Raw genomic sequence first — 19,701 nt, 5'->3', positions numbered from 1 at the left:
AATAATAATTCAATAGTCTTTTACTTTGTTTTCATTTTTATTTTGTATACGGTGGGAGGGGAGGAGGGAGAAAGGGTTCGGATTCCACAGAAGTTCACAATATATTATAGGGTTCCTTAACCAAAAAAAGGTTGTAAACCACTGGCCTAGGTTCCCATGTGGCGAATGGGAAGGATGCCAGTAAATTGCCAAACCTAGAGGACATTAGCCCAGCATCCAAAAGTGAGAAGCAAAACAGAAAAATGTCAACGTTCACCAGTGTCTTGCTCATGTGATATGACCTCAGTAAGTGTGATGCTGTGCAACCATTCAAACACAGGAAATGCATGTCAGTCACACGAGTAGTAACAGAATATTCCAGTGTTGGAAGTGGCATTCTATATTTTGCACTACCTTCACTTTTTAATATATATATTTATATGTATGTATGTGTATTATATATGTTTTTATATATACACACACATACAATGGGGAGGGATTTATTTTTTCCTAAATTTTAAGATTACCGTCAGAATTTATTCGACCATACTCCCTTCTGTGTTCTGTGTATAAAACAGGGGCAGGTATAAAATTCCTTTCTTCTAGTTTTAGTAAAAAATCCAATCTAAGGGTTAAGCAACGAATAGTTCCTTATATACATAACAAATTATTTGCTACAATTGGCGAAGGGAGTAATTCACTTCTGCAGATGCTCTTTGTTACGTCCCAATATGTGAGCTGGCTTGTGACTGTTGTTTTAGGTGGCCAGTCTTACCTTTTTGGAAATCCCTTGAATTCGAGAGGTTGTAGGTGCTGTTCTGGTACCATAGAGTGCACAAACATGGGCAGGGTGGGGGCACATGTTATAGTTCAAGTTGCCATGTCATGGGCAGGATTTTCCCTCTGTTGGGCGGGTGTGGCGTGTGGACCTGAGAGTGGCTGCAAAATGGTCCGCCACCTGCGATCGGGCCCCGACCACCATTTCACGCTGGCTGGCCAATTAACGGCCAGTCAGCGTGAAACGTGCGCTGAGAGTCTTGGCGCTGCCGGGATGGGGGAGGGAGGAGCGCGAGCGCTGAAGTTTGCGCATGCGCGGAGGGGTGCGCTCACTGAAAGTTCCCTGAAGGCACAGAGCTGCCTCAGCGAGCTAAAGGCTTTACAAATGAAAAATGAAGACTCTACAATGAATATAAACATGTTCCCACATGTGACTCAGTCACAAGAAGAGGGACATGTTAAAAATGAGCTTAAAAATTAAAAATAAATTCATTGTTGGAAACCTCATTCTGCCCGTGGATGAATTCGCAAAAAAATGCAAAGGCTGCCTGCCTGGCCTATTCTTCTGCCCGCCAACCATAAGGTTGGACAGGCAGCGATAAATTCTATTTAATTACCTGCTTAAGGGCCTTACCAGGCCACTTAATTGTTGGCGGGTGTGCTGCCAACTCTTGTGCGCGCCCGCCAACCCAAATAGCGCGCGAGTGCACGATGACGGCGGGACGCTCGTCCGATGGCACCACGTGCTGCTTCACGCTTAGGGCGCGCACCTGCACGCCGAGCTGAAAATCCTGGCTCATGTGATTTTAAAAAATCACACCGTGTTATTTGTAAGGTTTCTGAGATTTGCAATGTTGGTGGGTGTGTGAAGTTTGTACACTGCACCCATTTGGACTGTGAAATATGTGCAATCGTGACTTGAGCCTGAAGAGAATTCTAAAATAGTTAGCTTATTTATACAGCGCCTTATCACAGTTCTCAAACATCCCAGAACACTTCACATATAATCAGTTACTCAGAGGTGCAATGACTTTTGTTATAAAGGTAAACAAGATAGATAATTTACACACAGCAAAGGTGAAGTAATTAACGATAATGGGTACGTCACTAATAGCAGGAGTAATTTGAGCTGATAAGGTATTGCACAATGTTAGTGTGTGCTAATTTAGTTTTGACTATCCTGTCTGTCTTGGCACCATTTTGCAGTTTGCAGATTGTCCCGTAGCTTAAGTGGATGAATGCATCACATGGTGTAGTAATAAACCATATATATCGGAAGGTCCAAGTTTGATTGCCAATTTATACTAAGTTGAATGATCTCAACAAGGACAGAGATTGCAGGGCCACAATTGGTCTCAGAGCTCAAGTTTATGGGAGAAAGGTATTAGCCAATCAGCCCTTGATTGTTAGTATCAGCCGTGACACAGTTGGTGGCACTCTTGCCTCTCAGTCACAAAGTTCCGAGTTCAAGTCCAACTCCAGGGCTTGAGCACAAAAATCTAGGCTAACACTCCGGTGCAATGCTGAGGGAGTACTGCACTGTTGGGGGTGCCATCTTTCGGATATGATGTTAAACTTAGATCCCATCTACATCCCACGGGTAGGTTTTGAAAAACCCCATGTTACTCTTCCGAAGAAGAGCAGAGGGTTCTCCCCAGTGCCCTGGCCAATATTTATCCCTCAATCAATATCACAAAAAAAAAGACAGATTAATATTTATCATCACATTGATGTTTGTGAGAGCTTGCTGTGCACAAATTGGCTGTGGCATTTCCTGTTTCACAACAGTGACTAAACTTCAAAAGTACTTAATTGGTTGCTTTGAGAGGTCCGGTGGTTATGAAAAGTGCTATGTGATTACATGTCTTTCTTCTGATGATCCCTTCTGGGGGAAAAGTACACTTGGGTGGGGTTTGTGGTGGGAGGAGGTGGAGATTACAGTGCAAGTGAAAAATTTGGTTTCCCTAGGGCGGGAACTTGCGGTCCCGAATGTCATGGAAGATCACTATTCCTGCCAAAGGCTGTTGGGAAGTTGTTTACTATCTAATTAGCAGGTTTCAAATTACCACCCAGTAGGGATTGTTTCCACCACTCCCCCAGCCCTGTCCGATTATCTGCCCACTAGTGGGAGTCCACGCCGATCCAAAATACAACCGGACCAATGTGATGTGCAATTGTTGAGACTCACTGGGATAGCAGGCTGGAGCAGGTGGGAGGTGCACTGCAACCGGGATGCGGGGGTGTCGATGGAGCATGGGGAGGGGAGAAGAGTGCAGGCATAGGATGGGGCGGGTGGGGATGCCGGGGGTGCGGGGTTGGGTGCTGTAAGCAGGCAGCCTTGCTTGGGGTTGGTGAGGCAGGGGGTTATTTGAGGCGGGGTTGTTTTGGGGGGGGTGGGGGGGCGGCGGGGGACCGGGGAGTGGCGCAAGTACATGGAAAAGTAGGGGACAGAGAGGGCAGGTGGACAGCAGGGGACCATGTGGGAGGGTTCAGGGGGAGGAGTCAGTGGTGTCAACTGCGGAATCCTGGGGGCAAACAGAGGGTACTTGCAGTAGGAAGGAACGGTATCGGTTAAAGGGGGCAGTTGAATGCGGTAGGGTGGGAGGGTGAGGGTCCGTTGGTGGCAGGTGACGGGCTGGTTTGGGTTGTTGGAGGGGATTTGGAGATGGACGCGGATCCTAGGGGTGGGCAGGATAAGGGTGGGCATGGGGACCATAACTGGGGTGGCATGGTGGGGAGGGAGGGCATGTGAACGGTGACAGCGATGGGCTGCAGGGTTATGGGAGGGTGGTTCAAGGGTGACAGTTGGGAGATAAAGGTTATACTGGTGGGTTTGGGGGGCGGAGGGGCCGTCGTCAGTGGTGATTGGGGAGAGGGTGTGGGTTACAGGTGGAGGGTGGAAAGTGTTAGAGACTGTTTGTTTGAGAGGAGAAAAGCACCATCCTGCGCTGAGGCACTGTGGACTCCCTTGATGTCCAGCTCAAGAGATGCTGGTTGGGAGGAGGGTGGGTGGGTGGAGCTGCAGGTCAGCTAAACTGGACAACTGAAAGGGTACCCTAATGTACTGTTGCTGACAGGGGAAAAGTGTTTCTATAAACTAGACAGTGGAAAACAAGGGAACAATGTGTGTGGGAGGCTTCTCGCACATGGCTCACAAGGGCCCTGGCAAAGATCAATGCCTCCATGGGCAGGCATGATTCAGGGGGACACAGATCCAACCTGGGTCAGCCCCTTGATTTGGGGGCAGGGGGCGCAGGCGTTAACACGACCAGAAGCAATAAAAACCAGCAGACCTCCATAATGTGCAACTATACATATATTTACAAGTGTGCAACAACAATTTATAATGATTGTACAATCGTGTTACCAGAGTGAACTCAAAACTTTTTAATTTTACATGCCCTACCACTGCGTCTCGGTTCTTCCCTGACATCCACAGCAGGGGTGGAGGCACCCTGTTGACTACTATGCCCTGTTGTCTTTGTTGACCTTGGTGGCCACCCTCTGGAAGCCCAAGGGCTTTGGCCTTCTTTGGGTCTCTTGCTCTGGAGTAGGTATACACTCAGCGGTCCTGGAGGCTGGAGGTGATGGGTTCACAGACATAGGGGACTTGGAACACTGGGACACCCTTGGAGAGTCCTGAATGGAGGCCCCAGGGGTGTCCACCTGATGCTCCTCCTCCCTTTGGGTGCTCTAGGGCCTCCCCCTGACTTCTTGAGGAGAAGGGGCACCTGGAGGAAGGTTGAGGTGCCCCGTCCTTTCTTGTGTAGCCACTGCAAAAGCTCGCCCATGGCTACAGCGATGGAGTGCAGGTCTGTGAACATTTCTGGCAAAAACTGGGCATTCTGCTCGACCAGGTTCTTAATGGCTTCCACCATCCTCCCCATGGAGTCCTCGATGTGCGCATATGTCAGGGCCCCTACATCAGACAGCAGGCAGATGGACTCCTCTTCCTCATATGCCGCTCTGAGGGCCTCCGAATCGCTGCCTGATGTTCCCCCATATCTCACTACATCTCCAGCATCTTCTCCAGGACTGCTCTCAGAGGCTCATCATCAGACTTGGACTTAGCTTTGGCCTCTTCCCCAGCAGTCCTCTGCGTGCCGGGGACCTTGGCTGTCCCTGCCTTCTCCTGCTGTGGACACATATCTGTGCAGTGACCGCCAGGGTATGAGCACAAGCCTAAACTAGATGTATGACCCACTGAGATGTGTGTCTCTGGGCTGGTGGAGGGTGCAGGAGAATGCTGTGGCATCTCTACAGGTGTGAATTTGGTGTCATCATCTTCACCCTCCTCAGTCCTCTGCGGGCTGGGGATGGACTCAGGCTCAGGGGATGGCCTCACTCTCTTCATCTGGCAACTGTAATGGGAGGAGGAGAGAATGAGCGACTGCAAGGGCTGCCTCCTACATTGCACTGAGCATCACCCTCAGGTTTCTATGTGTAGAGATTAAGTTTCCTCACTGGATGGCTGGGGGGAGGCTGGCCTCATCGTTGGCACATGCACGTCACAGTCCTCCCTTGCCAGCTTGGCAGCCCGATCTTCATACTGTGTGAGGGAGTGGAGATTGGGAATGCCTGCTCTTGTCGTCTTTCTCTCATGCCTGTTGTGCGCTGTCCTCTCCTACGTAAAGATAAAAGATGGTTTGTGAGCGCTTGTGGTGCAAGTGACATTCGCATGCTGCCAATCTTCACTAAAAACCCATTAGCAAATATGTGCCATATGAAAGATGCACTGCTGCTGGTCCCCAAGGGTACTTCGGCAGCACCCTACAGACCTGCGAGCTCCAGCAGCTAGAAGGACAAGGACAACAGAGACATGGCAGCAGCAGTGCCTGCAGTTGCCCTCTATGCCAACCAGTGCCACCCCCACTTCCCAAAATTTATGCCTTCAGTGTGGCTAGGTCAGTGACCTGCTTTCACCTCCCTACCTGCAGAGCACATGGACTGCAGTGAGGCAGCACCCCAACATCTTACAAAGGGGTTTTATGTATGGGCAGCACAGATAGTGGCCTTGCCATTGAGGCCTATTTCCCAGTTCCCATTCAGTGAGGTGAGTATGGGGAGTAGAGGGCTCTCTTACTCTGGCGGCACGGATGAAGTCATTCATTCTTTTCCTGCACTGCATGGCAGTCCTCCTTTGGATTGAATTGGCACTCACGACCCTGGCGACCTCCTCCCATGCAGGTGTGGTGAGATAGATGGGCCACCTCCTCCCATCCCTCAGGTAAAGGACGTTCCCCCCCCTCCTGTCCTCCACTGTTAGAAGAAGTGCCCAGCGAGGCATTGCTGAACCATGGGGCTGGTGCTTGTTGACTCCAGACTGCCATGTCTGCCTCTGAACACCGTGCAGTGAACGAGTAGCTGGCCGGTTGCCTTTTGAAATGGCGCCTGGATATGATGGCGGGGCGCGCGACTTGTTGTCCGCCAGGCTATGTGATTCCCCGGGAAACCCCTGGCTGCAAAATTAATCTGCGCAGCGTTGCTCGATTCAGTGGGTTTTTCCGCTAGGCTCTGTGGCAGGAGACCCTCTGTCTTCCCACCCCCGCCATGGGACTTAGGCCCAGAGCGGTAAATCCCGGTCTTTATGTGGACAGGTTTGAGTCAGGCTATCATAGCTTCTTGCCTTAATCTGCCAGCATCTAACAAGTCTAGGCTCTCATGTGAAAAGTTCCCATTTGGGTAAAATACCACAGCATTGTGGCCACAGTAAGAAACTGAAAGACTTGAATTTATACAGTGCCTTTTTACAACCTCAGGATATTCCAAAGTGCTTTACAGCCATTGAAGTACATTTGAAGTGTAGCACTGTTGCAGTGCGTAAAATGCAGTCAGAAATTTGCTCAAAACGAAGCCAGCAATGCAATAGCGACCGAGTAATCTTGCTTTTTTTTTAAGTGATTTTTGTTGAGCAATAAATATTGGCCAGGATATGTGGAACTGTGTCCTAGGATGTGAACATTGGATAAATACAAACACTGGGTTTATTTCCTGTTAACATTAGTAAAGGCCATAGTCTTTGACCTGGATCTTATGTGGTTGTCCCCTTGGTTTGTGTTTTTAGGAGTCTTTGCACTGTCCTGTGCAACAAATCTAACAGCAGCTGTGAGACCGGCATTGAAGATTTATCCTGGAAGGAAAACATCCTATATAAGGGTAAGATGTCTTCAGAGGTTGCTTGCGTTAGTGTTCCATGCACAGTGGCAAAGTGAAGATCACATATAGGACGGCAGCATGATTTGTTCCTTTATACAGATATTAACAGCAGGAGCAGGTTGTAGGGAAGACTGGTTGAGGCCAAAGGAGTTGCTGTTTTTTAAAAACTACATTCTCTAATGGGATTGTAGTAAGGGTGTGATTTTGAGAGGGTGAAGGACTACCTTGAAAAAACTCAGCAGGTCTGGCAACATCGGTGGAGAAGAAAAGAGTTGACGTTTCGAGTCCAAAGACCCTTCAAAGGAAATATGGCTGTGAAAGCGAGTTTTAGTAAACACCTTGTCAAACACCAGGAGAGAAATGGAAAGCAATGAAGGTGGACAAGGCAGAAGAGACAGGCGGAAATCCTGTCCGAGAACAGAGCAATACTTCTTCAAGGAAGGCATTTCTTGAAGAGAAGTGGCAGTCAATTAAACACAGAGATAAAAACAAAAAACTACTGCTACTGGGGTCATTGGACTCGAAACATCAACTCTTTTCTTCTCCACCGATGTTGCCAGACCTGCTGAGTTTTTCCAGGTAATTCTGTTTTTGTTTTGGATTTCCAGCATCCGCAGTAGTTTTTTGTTTTTATTTTTGAAGGACTACCTTCTCTGGATTCAGTCTTGCACATCCTGCGCCCCATTCTGCACCCCTATCAGTGACATGCATTTGGTTCTGTATTTCCTTTTCCTCACATTCCCTATTTTGGGTTTGTGTTATGATTTCCTTTAAGAAGAGAGCAGATGTAGGGGTCTGTTAGAGTGGTGACCTGATTTATCTCTTGAGCAACTACCCCACACTGAACACAACCAGGCTCCACTTAAAACCCAACCCTTTGTAGTTCTTTTTATAACAAGAATCTGGGGTGGGGAGAGGGTGTGTACTTTATACCTGCAGTGAGATATAGAAGTTCCTCAATGTTCACCAGACCATTAAGAGACACAAGTTTTTACTTTCATTATGGTCCCATTTTTAAACTGTTCAGCAAGCAAATAGAAACGTGACCAACTGATACAGCTGACAGGAAGTTCCTGAATTTTAAAAAAAAAAAGTTTCTTGAGCACTGAAAGAGGAATTCGGCAGCTCGAGTTGAATAAAGGAAATGCACGTTTTTCATTGAGTTAATTTGAAGAACACTTGTTACTGGTTTAACAGATAAAAGTTTGAGGACAGCGGTCTGCATTTTGATCTGGTGAGTTTGCTTTTCAACCTGTACGTCCACGTCCACGTTCTTTTGCTGACTTGCATGTTGAAACCAGTTAGTAATCCACAAGGGATGTTACAAAGTTACCAGGGACAGAGCAACAGAATCTACTGGCTTGAAGCTGACATAAGGGATTTTTACTGTATGTCAGCTGTGGCTCTGTTGGTAGCACTCTCACCTCTGAGTCACAAGGGTGGGGTTCAAGCCCCATTCGAGGACTTGAGCACAAAAATAAACAGGGTTGACAGTCCAGTGCGGTTCTGAGGAGTGCTGTACTGTTGGAGGTACTGTCTTTCGGATGAGGCATTAAACCGATGCCCTATCTGCCTGCTCTGGTGGATGTTAAAGACCCCGTGGCACTATTTTGAAGAAGAGCAGGGGAGTTATCCTGACAAGTCAGTATGCAAACAAATTATTAGGTCTTTATCACATTGCTGTTTGTGGGAGCTCACTGTGTATATAACTGGCTGCCACGTTTCCTACATTACAGCAGCGACCACACTTCAAAAAGTACTACATTGGCTGTAAAGCACTGTTAGATGTCCGGTGGTCATGAAAAGCGCTATATAAATGTAAGTCTTTCTTCTGGTATTTTGCAGATTCAGTGATTCTTTTCATCTTTCTGTGAACAGGGAAGTGTCAGGGACCTTGCATAGTCTATACAAACTGATTTGTGGGGAGGTGTTGGTGTAGTGATATTGTCGCTGGACTAGTAATCCAATCACCCGGAGTAACTCGGGTTCAAATCCCACCACAGATGGTGGAATTTGAATTCAATAAAAATCTGGAATTAAAAGTCTAATGATGCATGAAGCCATTGTTAATTGTTGTAAAATGACTAAGTAAAACTAATGCCCTTTAGGGAAGGAAATCTGCCGTCCTTACCTAGTCTGGCCTAAATGTGACTCCAGACTCACAGCAATGTGGTTGACTCTTAAATGAAATGGCCTAGCAAGCCAGCCACTCAGTTGTATCAAACTTCTACAAAGTCAATAAAAAGGAATGGAACTGGATGGACCACCCGGCATTGACCTAGGCACCAGAAACGACAACGGCAAACTCAATCCTGTCGACCCTGCCAAGTCCTCCTTATCAACGTCTGGGGGTTACTACCGGAGTTGGGAGAGCTGTCTCACAGATGAGTCAAGAAACAGCCTGACATAGTCATCCTCACGGAATCATACCTTACAGATAATGTCCTAGACACCACCATCACCATCCCTGGGTATGTATGTCCTGTCCCATCGACAGGATAGGCCCAGCACAGTGGTATACAGTTGGGAGGGAGTTGCCCTGGGAGTCCTCAACATCGACTCTGGACCCCATGAAGTCTCATGGCATCAGGCCAAACATGAAACCTCCTGCTGATTACCATGTACCGCCCACCCTCAGCTGATGAATCAATGCTCCTCCATGTTGAACATCACTTGGAAGAAGCACTGCAAGGGTGCAGAATGTACTCTGGGTGAGGTACTTCAATGTCCATCACCAAGAGTGGCTCGGTAGCACCACTACTGACTGAACTGGCCGAGTCCTAAATGACATAGCTGCTAGACTGGGTCTGCGGCAGTTGGTGAGGGAACCAACAAGAGGGTAAAAAAATACTTGACTTCATCCTCAGCAACCTGCCTGCCGCAGATGCATCTGTCCATGACGGTATCGGTAGGAGTGACCATCGCACAGTTGTTGTGGAGATAAAGTCCCGCTTTCACATTGGAGGATACGTGTTATGTGGCACTACCATCGTGCTAAATGGGATAGATTTTGAACAGATCTAGCAACTCAAGACTGGGCATCCATGAGGTGATGTGGGCTATCAGCAGCAGCAGAACTGTACTCGAACACAACCTTATGGCCAGGCATATATCCCACTCTACCATTACCATCAAGCCAGGTGATCAACCCTGGTTCAATGAAGAGTGCAGGAGGGCAGGCCAGGAGCAGCACCAGGCATACCTAAAAATGAGGTGTCAACCTGGTGAAGCTATAACACAGGACTACTTGCGTGCCAAACAGCATAAGCAGCAAGTGATAGACACAGCTAAGCGATCTCACAACCAACGGATCAGATCTAAGCTCTGCAGTCCTGCCACATCCAGTTATGAATGGTTGTGGACAATCAAACAACTCACTAGAGGAGGAGGCTCCACAAATATCTCCACCCTCAATGATGGGGGAGTCCAGCACATCAGTGCAAAAGATAAAGCTGAAGCATTTGCTACAATCTTCAGCCACAAGTGCCGATTTGATGATCCATCTCGGGCTCTTCCGGAGGTCCCCAGCATCACAGATGCCAGTATTCACCCAATTCAATTCACTCCACATGATATCAAGAAACAGTAAAGGCACTGGATACTGCAAAGGCTATGGGGCCTGACAATATTCCGGCAATAGTACTGAAGACTTGTGTTCCAGAGCTTGCCGCACCTCTAGCCAAGCTGTTCCAATACAACTACAACAGTGGCAACTACCCGGCAATGTGGAAAATTGCCCAGGTATGTCCTGTACACACGAAGCAGGTCAAATCTAACCTGACCAATTACCGCCCCATCAGTCTACTCTCGATCATCAGTAAAGTAATGGAAGGGGTCATCAACAGAGCTATCAAGTGGCACTTGCTTAGCAATAATCTGCTCACTGACGCCCAGATTGGGTTCTGCCAGAGCCACTCAGCTCCTGACCTCATTACAGCCTTGGTTCAAATATGGACAAAAGAGCCGAACTCCAAGGTGAGGTGAGAGTGACTGCCCTTGATATCAAGGCCACATTTGACCGAGGTGTGGCATCAAGGAGCCCTAGCAAAACTGCAGTCAATGGGAATCGGGGAAAACTCTCCACTAGTTGGAGTCATACCGAGCACAAAGGAAGATGGTTGTGGTTGTTGGAGGTCAGTCATCTCAGCTCCAGGACTTCACTGCAGGAGTTCCTCAGGGTAGTGTCCTCAGCCCAACCATCTTCAGCTGCTTCATCAATGACATTCCCTCCATCATAAGGTCAGAAGTGGGGATGTTTGCTGATGATTGCACAATGTTCAGCACCATTCGCAACTCCTCAGATACTGAAGCAGTCCATGTCCAAATGCAGCAAGACCTGGACAATGTCCAGGCTTGGGCTGATAAGTGACAAGTAACATTTGCACCATACAAGTGCCAGGCAATAACCATCTCCAACAAGAGAGGAGCTAACCATTGCCCTCTGACATTCAATGGCATTACCATAACTGAATCCCCCACTATCAACACGCTGGGGGTTACCATTGACCAGAAACTGAACTGGACTAGCCATATAAATACTGTGGCTACAAGAACAGGTCAGAGGCTAGGAATCCTGCGACGAGTAACTCACCTCCTGACTCCCCGAAGCCTGTCCACCAACTACAAGGCACAAGTCAGAAGTGTGATGGAATACTCCCCACTTGCCTGGATGAGTGCAGCTCCCACAACACTCAAGAAGCTTGACACCGTCCAGGACAAAACAGCCTGCTTGATTAGCACCCCATCCACAAGCATTCACTCCCTCCACCACTGGCGCACAGTCGCATCAGTGTGTACCATCTACAAGATGCACTGCAGGAATTCACCAAGGCTCCTTAGGCAGCACCTTTCAAACCCACAGTCACTACCATTCAGAAGGACAAGGGCAGCAGACATAGGGGAACACCACTGCCTGGAAGCTCCCCTCCAAGTCACTCACCATCTTGACCTGGAAATATATCGCCGTTCCTTCACTGTCGCTGGGTCAAAATCCTGGAACTCCCTCTCTAACAGCACTGTGGGTGTACCTACACCACGTGGACTGCAGCGGTTCAAGAAGGCAGCTCACCACCACTTTCCCAAGGGAGCTAGGGATGGGCAATAAATGCTGGCCCAGCCAGCGAAGCCCACATTCGTGAATGAATAAAAAAAAATTGTTGCTCTCTTTAATCAGGCCCACTTGTAACAATGACGTAATAGGTTCATTCCCAATAAAAATAGAATATTTACTGTTTTTTTTACAGGTTCCTGTCTAATTTACATGAAAACTGAGAATTAATGCCCTTGGATGTGACTAATTTTTAAAATGATTTCTAAAAAGAGCTGTGGGATAGTTTGACAGCTCACTCTATAAATACAAAGTAGAAAAAACAGAAGAGTGGTGGGAAAGGGAAAGAATGTTCATGCGAAGTGTGCTAGGGATTCTTTACCTGCCTCTGTGCTGTAAGTTGCTGTGCTCATCTGGTTTTGATTTGTTGAAGTTTGTTATTTTAGACCAAAATTCTTAAGTTGCTTCCTCACACTACTTCCCTATTTATGGCATCAGAACAAAAGTAGGGACATTTATAAAGAGAGCCCCGGCAATTCAAGTGATAAGCCACAGAATGTTAAACTTGCAGCTGTTTCTATAATGGAGGAGTTCTTGGGTCCAAACATACTCTAACCTTCATCCTGTGGAGTGGTCACTGGGGTAAGTTTGCACTGTAGCAGAGGCCTGGCACAATGTGGCAGGGCAAGGGTAAAGTTTCTTTTACTTGGCAGAAGTACATGTAAAATTTGCCAACAGTGTGGCAGTGCCGATCAGATTATTCAGGATGATCTGCCACAGAAGGTCTCCTCAAGAAAGCATAGATGATTTCTTAATGCTCATGGTGTTGAATGGTGAAAATATGAAGAGAGAATTTAAGATGCTTTCCTCTGCTTTCTGGACCAGGTACAATCAGGTTCTTAAAAGAGGTGAGGCAACAGATGACTTTCTGCCTTTATTTATTTTTCCTCTCCCTCACCATGTGCAACACCTGACCTTTGTCTGACTGAGGCCAAAAACAAATGGGACTGAGGCAAAACAAAAAAATTGGAATGATAGTGATCACTCGGCTTATTTTCCCCTTACCACTAGTTCCAGAACAGTACTAATGCATGCCTGGAAACAATTTGACTGCCTTTAATCTTGGCTGCAGCTGGTGTAAGGTAGGAGGATTGGTGAGAAGGGATGGAGATAATAGTCTAAAGGTCATGTTCAAACAAACTTATTGAATTTTTTTGAAGCAACAGAAAGAGTTGACGAGTAATGTGGTGGATGTGGTGTACATGGACTTTATGAAGCCTTCGATGAGGTGTTACAGAGACTCGTGACAGTGGTCAGGGCAGGTGGGGTCAGGAGCCAAGAAGCAGAAAGGCTGAAAGATAGATACAAAACAGAAAGCAGGACAGGAATTATAGGAAGTTTCTCAGATTGGCAAAAAGTGGGAAATGGCACCCGACTGGGATACATGCTGGAACCACTTTTGTTAAACTTACACATAATTGAGTTAGATAAGGAATTAGAGGTGTGCTGCCACAATTTTTAGTGGGTGGGGGGCTGGTTATCACTACAGTACAGTGTCTCAAATCCGACTGTCAACTCCGGAGTTGCTTGAAAACCGAATATTCTGAAAATGTGCTGTGTATCAATCTTAAGTCTTTTTTTTAAATGTTACTCAATTAACTGGACAATTTGGCTAGGTATTGGCGCGGTGTGGTGGCTGACTTGTTATCCCCTTTGCCGTTTTTGCGCCGGTCAATTCTCATGCTCTGAGCGACCCTTGACCCCATCTGACCCCACTTGACCCAAACTGTCTGACCTGAATCTGGCAAGATCTGAAATCTGGCATGGTTTCGGTACCGAGTTTGCTGGTTTTGAGACAATGTACCTGTAATAATGTGGAGGATTGCACAAAACGCAGAAAGATAAATTCACCCATACAATACATTGGGTGAATAAATTGCAAATGAAATTCAGTATTGCAAAGTGTGAGGTGGTTCATTCTGATAGGAATAAGGAGGCTGTTTATTCCTTAGAAGGTAGGAAACTAAATGAGAGAGAGGAGCAGAGAGATCTGCAAATATAGACACATACATCACTAAAAGTAGCAATGCAAGTTAATAAGGCTATAAAGACTGCAATGTGGTTCATTTTGAGAGGAATTACCTACAGAAGTAGAGAGGTAGTGTTAAATTTATAAACTTTTAAGAACTCACTCGCAGTTCTGCATGCAGCTCTGAATAAAAGCAATGTTGAAGAAGGTGCAGAAAATATTTCTAAAGATGGTGCTAGAATTGAGAGGATGCAACTGTCAAGAATGATTTGAGCAAGCAGGTACTCTTTTCTCTTGGAAAAAAGGCTAAGAGACCCGATGGAGGTCTTTAAAATTCTGAAGGGGTTTGATAGGGCGGGCAGGGAAAATCTGTTTCCACTTGTGGGTAAGTCTAGAACATGTGGGCAGAAATATGAGTTAGTTACCACCAGATCAATGAAAAAACTTCAGAGGACTCTACTCTCTGTGTAGTACTCATTGCTGCAAGGAGTGATTGGAGCAAATGGTAGCCCGTGTATTTAAGGGCAGATCAACACTTACATGAGGAAAAAGCAAATACTGGGATACAGAAACAGGAATGGAAAGAAGTTTTTGAAGTGGGAGAAGGCTTGTGTGAATTATAATCATGAGTAAAGGACTTGTTGGGCTGAGTGGCCTGTTTCTGTGCTGTAGCTTGTGTGTAAGAATGAGTCTCAAGCTCTGGTTATTCTATGATACCAGTTTCAGATGATTCCACAGTACCACATAAGCTGCCTTGGCAGTGAATGGTACTCTGGGTGCCAGGAGAGAGATCTGCAATAAATGTTGGATCTTTTCGGACTGTGGGTGACAGCGAGCATCCATATTCTACTAATATCTAAAAAAAAATCCTCTTTCAGACTAAAATGTCCATGTAGTTCAACAAGTAATTTCTCGCACTGTTGCCTTTTGAGTCAGATGGGGCCTGGGTTTTGGAATTATTTTCCCAATGCTGCTAACACTCACAATCCTGAAAGCCTCGCTCCTCGACACTACTTTAAGGCCAGGACTTTACGGCCCTGCCATGGGGTGTCTCCCTGCCCCGGCGGATGCAGCAAGCCATTTAAATCTCCTTTCAGTTCGGCCGGACTGTAATATCCCATGGGGCGGGAGGGACCGTAAATTCCTGGCCTCAGATTCCAGCTGCATGGCATTCCCCTTTTGTATCTGTTTCAACACCATTTAAATAGGGCACACAAGAAATAGGATGCAGCTCCCTCTGCAGCAGCATCGAAAACATAAGATTAGAGTGCATGTGATGAGTTTGGAACGCAGATTTTCTGGTTTAACAAGATTGATGTAGGCCCGAAACTAAAACAGAATTACCTGGAAAAACTCAGCAGGTCTGGCAGCATCGGCGGAGAAGAAATCAGTTAACGTTTCGAGCCCTCATGGCCTTTCGGCAGAACCGAAGCATAGTTAGGAGAAGGGAGAAATATAAACTGGTTCAAGGTGGTGGGGTGGAGGTGGGGAGGTGGGTGGGGGTGGGGGGGTGGGGAGAAGAGAGACGTTGAGGGTGTGGTGATTGTGGAGATAAGCAGTGATAGGCACAGACAAAAGGGTCAAAGAGGTGTTGAAGGTGGTGATATTTGTCTAAGAAAAGTGCTAATTAAGAATGGAAGACAGGATATTCAAAGTACAGCTCTAGTGGGGGTGGGGTGGACAGACTAACAAGGTTTTAGTTTTAGATTTAAAAATAATGGAAATAGGTGGGGAAAGAAAAATCTATATAAATTATTGAAAAAAAAGGCGGTGGGGGGTGGTGGGGGGGGGAGAAACGGGGTGGGGATGGGGGGAGGGGGAGTTTAAGATCTAAAGTTGTTGAATTCAATATTCAGCCCGGAAGGCTGTAAAGTGCCTAGTCGGAAGATGAGGTGCTGTTCCTCCAGTTTGTGTTGGGCTTCACTGGAACAATGCAGCAAGCCAAGGACAGACATGTGGGCAAGAGAACAGGGTGGAGTGTTAAAATGGCAAGCGACAGGGAGGTTTGGGTCTTTCTTGCGGACAGACCGCAGGTGTTCCGCAAAACGGTCGCCCAGTTTGCGTTTGGTCACCCTGGTCCACTCCTCCATCACCCCCTACTCCTCAACCCCCACTTATGGCACCTCCCCATGCCCACGCAGAAGATGCAACACCTGCCCCTTCACTTCCTCTCTCCTCACCGTCCAAGGGCCCAAACACTCCTTTCAAGTGAAGCAGCATTTCACTTGCATTTCCCCTAACTTAGTCTACTGCATTCGTTGCTCCCAATGCGGTCTCCTCTACATTGGAGAGACCAAACGCAAACTGGGTGACCGTTTTGCGGAACACCTGCGGTCTGTCCGCAAGAAAGACCCAAACCTCCCTGTCGCTTGCCATTTTAACACTCCACCCTGTTCTCTTGCCCACATGTCTGTCCTTGGCTTGCTGCATTGTTCCAGTGAAGCCCAACGCAAACTGGAGGAACAGCACCTCATCTTCCGACTAGGCACTTTACAGCCTTCTGGGCTGAATATTGAATTCAACAACTTTAGATCTTAAACTCCCCCTCCCCCCATCCCCACCCCGTTTCTCCCCCCCCCCCTTTTTTTTCAATAATTTATATAGATTTTTCTTTCCCCACCTATTTCCATTATTTTTAAATCTAAAACTAAAACCTTGTTAGTCTGTCCACCCCACCCCCACTAGAGCTGTACTTTGAATATCCTGTCTTCCATTCTTAATTAGCACTTTTCTTAGACAAATATCACCACCTTCAACACCTCTTTGACCCTTTTGTCTGTGCCTATCACTGCTTATCTCCACAATCACCACACCCTCAACGTCTCTCTTTCCCCACCCCCCCCCCCCCACCCCCCCACCTCCCCACCTCCCCCCCACCACCTTGAACCAGTTTATATTTCTCCCTTCTCCTAACTATGCTTCGGTTCTGCCGAAGGGCCATGAGGGCTCGAAACGTTAACTGATTTCTTCTCCGCCGATGCTGCCAGACCTGCTGAGTTTTTCCAGGTAATTCTGTTTTTGTTTTGGATTTCCAGCATCCGCAGTAGCTTTTAGCTTTTTGTTTTTATCTATGATGTAGGCCCGAGTTTGGTTGTATCTTGTATCAAATACTTCACAGGACTTAATGATTTCTCTTTGGAGGGTAGCTGGCCAGGGCTGATTATTGGAGACATGACATAGCTGAATAATTTAGAGTTTCACGGAGAGTAAATGGGCAATCCAGAGTCTCTAATAGGGCAGATTTAATTTGGGCTGTGGAATAAATAGGGACTTGATGGATCGAATAACTTTTGCTTGTGTGTTCTCCAGTATCTTTATGTGCTGTTTCCTAAAGTTAGGTGAGTGATGGCTGGAGATGAATACTTAAATTTGACAAACTTGCTTTGGGGCTGGTAAGGTAGACAGGCTACTTCTCTGAACTGATCTTTCCAACGAACTTTAATTTCCAGGTATGGGATTTTATTGTAACCAAAGTAAGTCTCAATCCTTCTCTATTGATAAAGTACGCTTCTGGATGAACCAAGCCCGTTTAACAGCAATTTCCATGGATATGCAAGACATAGAATTTTTCTGCCCCCTAGGTAAATATAGGAGAGAGTCATAGAATGCTATAGCACAGAAAGAGGCCATTCTGTCCATTATGCTGATACTTTGGTTGTGCTTTCTAATTAGCACCCCCCAGCTTTCTTCATAGCCGTGTAAATTTTTTCAAAATATTTATTCAATTTCCTAATATGGAGTCTGCTTCTACCACCTTTTCAGGCAGTGCAGTCCAAATCTTAACATCCTGCTGCATAACCATTTTTTTTATTCTCATGCCACCTTTGGTTCTTTTGCCGGTCACCACAAACCTGTGTTCTTTGGTTACTGACCCTTCTGTCATTAGAAACAGTTTCTCCTTACTCTGAAGTCCTTTATGATTTTGAACACCTCTATCAACGAATAACCCCAGTTTCTCCAGCCTCTCCAGATTACTGAGGTCACTCATCCCTGGTGCCATTCTAGTAAATCTCATAAATCTGAGGGCTTGACACCCCTCATAATGTTTGATGCTCAGAATTGAATGCAACACTCGGGTTGAGGCCTAACCAGTGTTTTATCAAGATTCAGTTTGCTTTTGTACTCTGTGCTTCTATTGGATGCATTGGCACCATTGGCTTTGACTGAAACTCAGCTCATGGGTGGCAACACCTGTCCCCTCATTAAAGCTTCCCTGCCTGCTTATACTTTTCACCACGTAGCCAACCCCAGAAGCTGCTTTCCCACTACTTCATCTGACAGTATAAAAACTGAGAGATTGCGAGAGACTGGTGTCTGTCTTTAGAGTGACATAATTACCAGGTTTTTTTTAAAAAAGGGCAGAATTCCTATCTCCTGAACTCATGAAATAAATTGAACTGGCTGAATTCCAGCCACCACTAACTTTATTAAGATTGATGTTGAATTATGTTCTTCAGCTGGGATTTGTTTTGCTTAAGCTGTTCATTGTCTCTTTATTGATTGCAGCTGAGTTCCTTTCCATATTTAATCCATGTTCACTTTTCCCTGTGACGAGTGTTGTTTATATTTGTGTTTAAGTGTTTTTACCCTGTTTGTGAGCATGAGGTGCTTGTGTTGCATCGTGTCTGGTAATTTGCTCTTTTTAGTTTTCTGGGAACTAGTACTTGTGTCCTTTTTAATTACTTTTGTTTTTCTCTATTCCTGGTTGCGTTCCCTATAACGCTGGTTTGGGTGTTATTAACTGTCTTTAGGACTCCTCTCAAGCCTGCCATTTGTTCAGATAAATTAGTTACTCCTCTCTTCCCTTTCCCATGTGAATTCTAATTTAAAAGTTTGTTGTCTTCTTTGGTGTTCATTCTCACTTCTTGTGAGTAGCTGGGAGTTTAGTTTTCCTCAGTCACTTTTTAATCTTTGAGAGAAATATTTTGTCAAATGGCCTAATTGTACAACCATCTCTCTCTTCTTGTGGTTTGAATAAAGGTGGCTTTTTTAAAAATCCACTTGTGTTTGTTCCAATACAAGCTTATCCCCATTGTGCCATTGGTATCTTTGATTTTAAAAATAATTTTTAATTGAAGGATATGCTCCCTTATCTGTTCTTTGTGGGCCACATACCAATTGTAAGTGAGCTGCTTGCTCCCCAGCCTCTGCCAATGCAGACTGGTAGAACAGACAAAGTACTTTCGGAGAGATGCCTTGTGGTTGGGAGCCATCTGTTAAACTCTGTGCTGCCTTACTAACTCCCTTCTATCCTTACTTTACCTTGAAATGAATTAATGTGGGCAGGTTTCCTAACAATGAATTAGTGACGTGTTTCTCTCAAAATAAATTTTGTGGTCTAACAGGCAAAGTTTGCACTAAGGGGGGAAAAAGGGAACCTTTTGTACTACTTGGATCAAGTGAAAGTTTTTTTTGTATCACTGCAGAAGCTAGAGGGTACCATCATCTTCAAAAAGGTGCCTAGTTTGTCATTTCCATTTGATATTCCCCATGTTATTTCATCCAAATGTGGATCAGCAAGAAGCCAGATAAACACATGAGGAAGAAGAGGGGTTAAATTTGGGTGTGGGGCTGGCTTGCGTGGAGCAGAAGCCTGTTGGGCCAAATTATCATTTCCATGTTGGATGTTCTATCCAGTGATCACATCACATATGCAACTGTGGTTGAGTCACATATTTAGATCATGTGATTCAAAAATATATCCCTCTTTTAT

General features: G+C 46.0%; 1 protein-coding gene across 1 annotated transcript in view; it reads left to right on the top strand.

Annotated features, from left to right (window-relative positions):
* The window catches only part of LOC144690565 (rho guanine nucleotide exchange factor 10-like protein), a 173,129-nt gene that overhangs the window by 82,177 nt on the left and 71,251 nt on the right, over nt 1–19,701 (top strand). Inside the window, exon 6 of the mRNA XM_078558178.1 lies at nt 6,821–6,912. Within this exon, the coding sequence (XP_078414304.1) occupies nt 6,821–6,912 (92 nt within the window). The remainder of the gene's footprint in view (nt 1–6,820; nt 6,913–19,701) is intronic.

The sequence above is a fragment of the Cetorhinus maximus genome, chromosome 15 (assembly GCF_964194155.1).
Source record: "Cetorhinus maximus chromosome 15, sCetMax3.hap1.1, whole genome shotgun sequence".
NCBI lineage: Eukaryota > Metazoa > Chordata > Chondrichthyes > Lamniformes > Cetorhinidae > Cetorhinus > Cetorhinus maximus.
Note: the sequence above shows the minus strand (reverse complement) of the source record. Positions and strands in the feature narration are given on the sequence as shown.